The 10,000-nt window shown below is 45.1% G+C and overlaps 1 protein-coding gene across 1 annotated transcript in view; it reads left to right on the top strand.

The window, feature by feature from the left end:
* Positions 1-3,289: 3,289 nt before the first annotated feature.
* The window catches only part of si:dkeyp-72e1.9 (syntaxin-binding protein 4), a 90,393-nt gene continuing 83,682 nt past the window's right edge, over positions 3,290-10,000 (top strand). The window contains exon 1 of the mRNA XM_063214952.1: positions 3,290-3,570. Within this exon, the coding sequence (XP_063071022.1) occupies positions 3,506-3,570 (65 nt within the window). The 5' untranslated portion in view covers positions 3,290-3,505. The remainder of the gene's footprint in view (positions 3,571-10,000) is intronic.

Genomic DNA, 10,000 nt, shown 5'->3' on the forward strand with positions numbered 1-10,000 from the left:
CTCGTAAAAAACTATATAAGTTAGTTACTTTGGTCGCAGAGCATTAGCAAACATGTCGTTCTGTGCGGTTGACAGCAGAACGTCATCAAGTATCGGGGTGTTAATCTCAGATCTCTTAAGGCTTTTGTCTCTTCTCCAAGATTAGGGTATGGCACAGAGATCCTTCAGCAGGCTTGGCAGCTCACGACATCTAAGACGCTCAACTGCTTATGCTTAGTATGTTTAACTGACAACAAATGTGTACATTTGTTCACACTATTTGATGAATGAGCACAGGATTGACGTCAGTGCATGAACAAAAATTGTGATTCTGATGTAAAGACGCATGGCAAAGAACTTTGTAATTTGTAGAATAATTTCTTTGATTGACAATTGACATTATTCTTTGTAAAATAATACTTGAAAAGTTCTCATTGAGATCGAGGTGTGAGACAATGTTCAGTGATGATGATGATGACAGGGATCTTGAAGGGGAATACTACTATCATATAATATTCTGTCAACAGAGACTCACCGTCTCTTGGTGTAGAAAGAGGTGGATGGCTGGATACTGTGAAAGGTTATTGTACATCCTGAGGTACCGTAATGGTTTGGGTCTGCACTGGACTGACTCCTGGTGGTCTGGCATACATCCTACAAATCTTAGGAGCCAATGTGCCGCTTTACAGAAACAGACAACAGACACAGGGGTGCCGACAGGGGGGGGGACAAAGGGGACAGTTGCCCCGGGCCCAGGAAGAGAGGAGGCCCAGAATTGGGTCCTCATATTGTATTTATTGGGCTGGGGGGCCCTTTCAGATGACTTTTTCTTGGGCCAAGACAGAGTTGTCAGCGGCCCTGAACAGACATACAGTAAGTCGACATATGGAGCAGAGGCTTTACCTTGACGGACAGTTGCCATGACAGCAAAGGTGACGGGAGCTGATCAATTAAGCAGTCAGTTGATCTCATCGGATCTCTTACATCCTGTAAAGGGCAGCCTGGGTAATGCTGGATTTATGCCCGGATGATGTCCATGCAGTAGCCTCTTGTATGTTGATGTAGTAACCTAGAAAGAAACGTAGAAAGATCGGTAACACTTTACTCGACGCCGGTGTCATAAGCATGTCATTACAGTGTCATAATAGTGTCATGACACAGTCATAGATAAGTCATAAACATTTAATGACTCTTGGCCTTAAGTGACATTCGGTTATGGCAAAACCGAATGTCACTTAAAGTCAACAGTCATAACATGTTTATGACATGGACATAATGTTTATGACACGTGCATAACTGTGCCATGACACTATTATGACACTGTAATGACATACTTATGACACCGGCGTCAAGTAAAGTGTTACTGAAAGATCACTATTCGGAAACAGAGATGTCCATTGTTTTAATCTATCAAGACTTGGCTCTTGTTATGAATCTGGTGTTACCAGAATGGTGATGACCAGGCTCAAATATTTGACTAAAGGCTCTGCATAATGTCACAAGTCATGCAATCCTAGTAAAGTCTTTTCAGCGACAATTACAGTGTTCCATCTGAGCAATTAAGCAATCAGTCGATCTCATCTGACCTCTCACTTCCTGTCAGGGTCAGTCAGGGTGGTGCTGATGATGCCCGGATGATGCCCATGCAGCATGTGGATGTAGCCTTTGGCTGAAACTTAGTGGAAAGAACATTGACTATTCAGGAACAGCAATGGCCATTACTTAACCTATTAAAGCATTAAGGCATGGCTCTAGTTATAGCCTACATTTGGTGTTATCAGAATGGTGATGACCAAGTCGTTATTTAGGCTACTTACTTACTTACTTTACTTTCATAGAACAGCACAAGTAAAGTCTTTTCAGCCACTATTACAGCATTTCACTGGTGATGTAGTGTGCTACTAGCCTGGGAGAAAGCGACTGTTGACTCCGATGTGCGGAGCCAAAATCTTTGGGTGGAGTACATAGGGTGGTGTCGCCAGGCTAGTGTGCTACTGCCTCGCTTCTGGTGATGCGTTTAGGAATAACGTGCCCCTGGTCCTGGACAACATTTATTTTGGCTCCCGACAAGCAAGAAGGGAGGGGGCTTCTCATTTTTACAGATCCCTCAAAAAGACAAGCACCAAGCCCAATCTACCCTTGTCTTGTAAGCAATGGTACTCTGCAGTCAGTGTCCCAGGAAAATATATGTATATATATATGTATTTATTTTTATTTTTGGGGGGCTTTTTGGCCTTTATTATTACAGGACAGTATGAGAGTAGACAGGAAACAATTGGGAGAGAGAGATAGGGCAGGGCCGGGAAATGACCCCGGCCGGACTGGAACTGGGATCCCTATGAGCATGCAAGCCCAAATGTGTGGGGCTTAGCGGGCTGCGCCACAGTCCCTGGAAAATTTTGATTATTTCCTAAGACTACTATCAGGTAAAACTAGGACACGTGGCAATGCGACTGATATGTATTATGCTACATGGTACGCAGTGTCCCTTGAGGAATGGGGTGGGCACCGTGCGGTTGGGTTATCCTATAGGAACTTAGGCCCTGTGGCCCCTTGGGTCCTGGCCTTGGCTGACCCACCCACCCATTAATCTCTCCCCAGCTCTGTACACTGATAGGGAATTTGAGGTCAGATGTGACACTGATCCGGGGGCAGACCAGTTCACGTATGTTTTCAAACATCTTGCTATTGCTCGCACCAAGGGAATACTAAAAGCTTTACTACCAATTTGCCTTACTGTTGGCCTAAACTGCACTGTGTTGTGTAATAATGAAACGATGATACAATTGGATAGAGGGGTCGTAGCTTGCCTAACAAAGAAAAAAAATGAAGTGACGCTCCATAACTTTAGTGGGAGCATCTCATTCCTTAAGGTGCACATGACCCACCTGATGTTAGTCTTGTGACAGATGGATTATGCCATCGCGGGTATTAAATATATCTGACCCAGACTGTGCGGCTGTCTGACAGGCTTTACATCCAGTACAGTGTGTCTGTTAAGATTCTCATCCATCCAGGTCATAGTTGTAAGACCTACATTGTATGTCACTTGACTTCCTTCACTATAAGTTGAATGCAACTGCACTTATTAGGCAATCATCCATCCAGACGCGTCTGTTACGCAAATGCATGTGCCTTTGTCCCGTGCCTCTGCGAAGAAGTAGTAGAAGTAGAAGTGCGCATATGAGAAGTCAAATAGACATGACCACACCAAGAGGCAATAGTCACTCTTAGTTTAGAAGACGAACAGGTCAGCATTAAAACACGTGTCTTCGAGATTAGGGCGCCGTTGGTAACAGGGTGTCTCATCTCCACCTTGCCACCGCACCGCAGTGCCACCGATTTGATGTTGAATGAGCGCTGACACATCCGTTACTCCGCGAGGGATGCGGCTCCTCACCGACATGACATGAAACACTGAGCTCGGGCAATGAGAATGAGAAATTTCTCTGGATAATTTTGTGACTTCCACGCCTTAACCGTTGGAGCTAAGCTTTCACAAGTTTTTTCTTTGGATGCGAATGCGATGTCCTTTTTGAATCCATTCGGAACAGACCTTGAACGCTTTGATGGACTATCTCTCATTTACTGGTAAGGAAGATTTTGACAAACTTGAAAAGTCATTACTTTGAACGTATGTTCAAATTAGATACACGACGCCTTATCTTGGCTTCATTTCGGAGAGGTCTGACCTATCTCAAAGTAGGCTACCTCCATTATTTTAGAGATCAATACCTACTAGTTTTAAATAAGGCTTTCAAAGTCAATAGATTACTAAATATGTCGCCAACCATTTGCGAAACTATTTTCTTGTAGACCACAATGATAAATAGAGTGAAATTAAACACTACTTGTCAGAAAGTTTGGAACGAGAGCAACGTATCCATACTGCGTAAAATATTGGCGATGGCGAGGTTATCGCAGGCAACTCGAATGGGTGCGCGTGCATGCTGCGAGGATGTTGACCCGTTAGAACACATTTTTTAATTCACCATTGTAAACATATTTGAATGCGACTCTCATAGCTCTCATATAGGCTTTCCGCTTTATTTGATTGCATCATTTAACCTTCGAGTTCCTTGTTGACAGTGACACGTGTGTCGCCAAATGGAAGTCGATTGCACCGTCGTTCTGCTCACTTTAAAGTTTAAAAAGCCAATGGTGGACTGTTTAAAATATTATAATTAGTATATTATGGTTTTGCTTGACATGAATTCCGTATAAACAAATCCTTCAAAATAACTAGTCATGTTTAACATTTGCCAAAAACAACATGCAGGGACAATGCATGCAATGGGCGCAGGAACGAAGTGTTAGATTTGGGGTTATCCAAACTGGGGAAAAAACGAACCCTTTTGTGGAATGATGAAGATTGTCCACCTTTAGGGTTCGGAGAGGAGTCTGCCCGGTGACTTGCTAAATTTAGTGCTTGATCACAAACACCTGTGTGTAGACTATGTGAAAAGGGTCAGCGAGGAACATGCTTAAAAGGACGACAGAGGTAGCGCCAAATTATGTAAGCCCTCTCAGTCCAGCCCTGCTACTCCATCCCTTGCCCACTCCAGCGCCAAAACCCAGATACACCCACCTTTTAAACTTCCCCTACTTAGTGCCAGCCTACTAACAAAAACAGGCTTGCCCGTTGTTGACGCCTGCTGACGGCTGCTGCATGCGCCATCACTTTTTCGGAGAGGGTGACAGTCTCTCCAGTTGGCATCCAGAGGGCAGGGTATGAGGATATGCACGGGTCAGCGACTTGGCAGCAGCCTACTGTAGGAGTAAAAGCCATAGCCTCACCAGAATGGAGAGCAGGTATGGGGACCCTCTTTTGCCATATATACCCCTTTATACTTTATTTCAACCCCCCACACACCCCCTCTGACAGGAACAAACACTGGCATGCCATGGGCATTGGCACTGGCATGGGTATTGGGTGCAGAGGCACTAAGAGGAGGAGGAGTTGCACCCAGTCAGCATTGGCACTTAGAGGAGCTGTCTTTAGTGGAACAATATTTAGACAAATTTAAGATGGAGCATCAAAAATTCAGGGCTACCAATGAGAAGAGTTTACTAAATTTGGATGTCCATACCTTGGCTTTTGTTTTGAGTCAAGTGTCTGCCGTCCTTTGTCGGTGTATGCTTTCGAGAAACCCTTGCGCTGTATGAAATATGATGGGCAAAATTATATTACATAATGTAATTTTGTTCTGACGGCCATCAGAATTATGTTGTGGAAGATTTATACATTGTTGTCTGATGCATCTTATCTAGGGGTTAGTGAAGGGCACTGCCTAATAAGAGGGCTGTGTAGGATGCTGTGATGTAACATCCATTGTTCATGGAAACATGAAAACATGTTTGTATGAATAAGGTCGCATTTGATTTGACAAGGATAGACGGGGCTGTCTGGCTTCATGAAAAGACATAGAGCAGGATGCCACTTGATGGGTCTATGTCACATACTGTGCCGTACTCTAATCGAATACGGTTTCAGCTTGGGTCATGCTATACATTGATTAACATCTTGTTTATTGACCAGTGGACTGTGAGTTGTCTTTCAGGATCATCTCAACAGTTAATCTATATATTCGGGTCACATCTGTGTACCAATTGATGAGTTAATTTGAGACTCAACCAACACGTGAGGCAATAATAATTTAAAATATTATAAAGTCTGAAACATTCTTGTGTAAATTGATCTAAAAAAACCCTTTATTTTTCAGAACTTACACTTAAACATGTTTGCTTGCACTTCAAGGAATGTTTGGGATATCTTATCAGATAAGCAGAAAACTGTTCCTTTTTTCAGTCCAGCAGTGTTCCTTGAAACTCAATGGTAGATCATTGAAAATGTGCTGTTTATAGGATTGGAATGATTAGAAACGTATTGCGGGTTTGACATAGGAATGAGCATCAAGTGATTGAATACCTTTCTGGGAAAAAAGGACCTCTAAAATTCACAGCACTCGATTGTTTTTAAGGCAAACATGGATGAATGATGCATTTTAATACAAAAACAAGTTTATGCCACATTGTCTTCATGAATGTTGGAAGCTATTTGACAAGCCATAATACATATGCAGTCAGAGATGTTGTTGTCCCCATCACTATCAACAGTACTGCATTCGTCTGACATGACTGGCAAATTACAATCATTAGAAACAACATTAGAACAACAACAACACAACAACACTCATTGGAAGTGAAAGCTCTCCAAAACAGTGCCGTCAGATGCGTCCCAATTGTTCTTACACAGCAAAAACAGTGGGTGTTAATATAATCTAATCTAATCTTAATAGAGTTCATTTTACTCGTTGGACCGTGTAACCTTTTTAGAATGAATTCTACTCAATATTTTCTAAATATCAAGAGGTGTAGGGCCCAGAGGTGAATTTACTCTGGCCTTTACACTGATTTCTTGACTCTACACCGTGTTGTAAATATCTGTTGCCTACTGTATTCATATGTTTCCACAGAAATACTGACATCCCATTATTACTGTGTAGCTAATAGTACGTATCCATGGCAACAAGATGTTTTTCACCATCCATTTGAACATTTTGGGTGACCTTGACCTCCTGACCTTGTTGTGGTGCAGCACGGATTGCGGCGTCCGTGGTGTCCTCGTGTGAACCCTTAATTAACCTCTAGCCATAATTGTAAATTAGCCATTCTGCTGAATGCCAAGTGACCTGTGGCGCCATCAGATGTAACGTAATGTAAGCCAGTAATTGGTACAAGATTAGTGTGGGTGAGTGTGCTCACATCTTGGTTCCCAAGATGCTATGTTCAAAGTCGTCTCCAGTTCGCCGATTGGTTACTTTGATTTCAATGTCCTGACTCGACATGCAGGAGATAAAACATCTGATTGTTAAGGGGTGCATCAGGTTATTCCTTTTAGGGCTTGACAGACTTTTGAACTATATCCAAAGCACTCTCCTTTGAGTCAAGGTAGTTGAAGTATTAAAAAACCTTTATTTTACATCAGGGTAAACATGTTAAAAACGCCGACCAGTTTCTGCCGTCTGGCCTTCATCAGGGCGTGGTTCATTGTTGGGGAGGAATTTAGGGGAACACAAATCCTCTTGTTTATCAACTGTGTGTGTGCACAGGCACACTCAAATTCAGTGCATGTGAGGTTACTCATCCTTATTTTCCATCACTGTCACTCACCAACGGTAAATGCTCAGTATTATTCATTACTTCATCACTTTATGGCAATTGGACCATTACTGTTACTTGTCCTGTCGTGCACTTTGATGTCAGTCTGTAAATATCAGTCCCATGTATGTCTTATCGTTCTTTTAAATAATATATTTTCTGCCTTCATTGTTTGATAAGAAAGTTGAGAGGAGAAAGGAGATAGTTGGGAGATAGAGATGGGGTGGGGATGGGAAATGACCCAGGCCGGACTCAAACCAGGGTGCCCATACATGACATGGTGTGCCGGTGCAGTATTATTGTATTTTGGTGAAGACGTAGTGGTGGTGGTATTTCCATGTTAAGTGTAATGATAAAGCAGAACAGTAGAGGTTACTGTCATCACTGTTTCAAAGTGATGGTTCGGAGTAGATTCACCCTAATGCCATTTGAACGGTGACATCCATCCAGTAGTCCACCCGAAGTGTTTTCTACCTTGGGCGAACATTAGATTGGGGAAGTAACATTGTCAATCCAGCTGTATTCAGAGAAGCTATTTGGCTTGTGCCAAAAATAAGTGCACAATTTAATTGCTTGATAGTGAGAATTGTGGGGGTTGCGATGCTGTTATTGTTGTTGTTGTTGTTGTTGTTGTTGTTGTTGTTGTTGATGATGATGATAATTATGATCATCATCATCATCGGTGGGGGTGGTGGTGACTCAAGTGGTAGAGGAGCCTCTTTGGCAACCAGAAGGTTGCATGTTCGAGCCCCACTCTGCCTGAACTGATCCATGTGTCTTTGAGCAAGATAATCAACCCGAGGGTCGCTTCTGGTGGCTGGGAAGTACCCTGTGTGGCAGCCGATGTGTGACTGTGAGAGTGAATGGGTGAATGTGAGATATACAATACAGTATAAAGGGGCCCTGCCGTGGCCAACCGGTAGGGCACTCGCCTGCCATGCAGCTGACCCGGGTTCGATTCCCGGCCCGGGTCCTTCGCCGACCCCTCCCCGTCTCTCTTCCAATTCGCTTCCTGTCCACCTCTCACACTGTCCTATCAAATAAAGTCAAAAAAGAAAAAAAAACAACAACAAAAAACAATACTGTATAAAGCGCTTTGAGTGGTCGAAGAAGTGGAAAGACGCTGTATAAATGCAATGATGATGATGATGATGATGATGATGTGATGGTGATGGTTAGCCTCGCGAGTCATCCTACGTACTTCCGCCAAAGGATTGGCTCGGTAGTATTATGGGATGGACAGGACTAGGCTAGGTGATGGTGATGATGATGATGGTGGTGGTAATGATGATGATGATGATGATGGTGGTGGTAGTGGTGATGATGACGATGATGACGAAGATGGTGGTGAAGATGATAATGATGATGGTGATGAAGATGGTGGTGATGATGATGAAGATGGTGGTGGTGATGATGATGATGATGACGATGGCGGTGGTGATGGTGATGATGACGATGGCGGTGGTGATGGTGATGATGACGATGGCGGTGGTGATGGTGATGATGATGGTGGTGATGATGATGACGATGGCGGTGGTGATGATGATGATGACGATGGCGGTGGTGATGATGATGATGACGATGGCGGTGGTGATGGTGATGATGATGTGCCCTGCATCCTGTCTAAAGCCAGCATAACAACAGTCAGCAGAATGATGTGAACCCGCCACATCCTGCTAAGGTGAGCAGGGTGACACGGGGATACTACATCCTGCTGGAACAGACTGTGCCGCCTACACACAAACGAACAGCCACACACGCACATGCTCACACACACACACACACACACATGCACGCGCTTAAGCACGCACACATGCATGCACACTCACTCACACACGCTAACGCTCACACACACACACACACACACACACACACACGCATACACACACACACAACAATGCTGAAATCTGTTATGTACTGAATGTGATTGTGTTCGGTTTAGTTGTCCTGATCTCATAGTAGAGCTCAACTCATCCTGCTGACAGCCGAAAAATTACTGATTGCTGCGCACTCATCCCTCGTACCTCTCCCCTACTCACCCCCCACCTCATCCCTCGTACCTCTCCCGTACTCACCCCCTACCTCTCCACCAATCCAGCTCTCCTCTACTCACCCCCCCCACCTCTCTACGCACCCCAACAATACCTCTCCCCTACTCACGTCCCCAACTATCTACCCCTCCAACAGTATCTCTCCCCTACTCTCCCAGCTTTTCATCACTCTCCTTCCGCCCCCCCATCCTCTTCACCCACTCCTCCCCACCATCTTTCCTTCCTCCACCTCTCTCCCTCCATCCTCCCCACCTCTCCACTCCCCCTGCCTCCCCTGCCTCCCACCTCCCTCCATCCTCTCCACCTCTCCATCACCCCCCTTCCTCCCCACCTCCATCCTCTCCACCTCTCCATCACCCCCCTTCCTCCCCACCTCCATCCTCCCCACCTCTCCACTCCCCTACTTCTCACCTGCTCAAAACCCTGCCCCGCCTCCATCCTCCCCACCTCTCCTCTCCCCCTGCCTCTCCCATGGTTCCCATCACCTCTCCACCCACCTGTCCCCACCACCTCTCCTTCCTCCCACCTCTCTCCCTCAATCCTCCCCTCTCCATCACCCCCTGCCTCTCCTCCATTCTCCCCACCTCTCCATCACCCTCCTGTCCACCCTCCACCCCCCGCCCCCCCATCCTCTCCGCCCCCCTCCATTCTCCCCACCTCTCCACTCCCCCTGTCGCCCCCCTCCATCCTCTATGGTTCCCATTACAGTGATTCTGCTGCGGCGGCCATATTGATTTAATCAGAATCACTTCCTCTCTGCTGATTGTCTGTCTTTGTCTGTCATGAGGTGTTGAGCTGTTGGGTAATGC

Source organism: Engraulis encrasicolus, chromosome 2 (assembly GCF_034702125.1).
Source record: "Engraulis encrasicolus isolate BLACKSEA-1 chromosome 2, IST_EnEncr_1.0, whole genome shotgun sequence".
In the NCBI taxonomy this organism is placed as follows: Eukaryota; Metazoa; Chordata; class Actinopteri; order Clupeiformes; family Engraulidae; genus Engraulis; species Engraulis encrasicolus.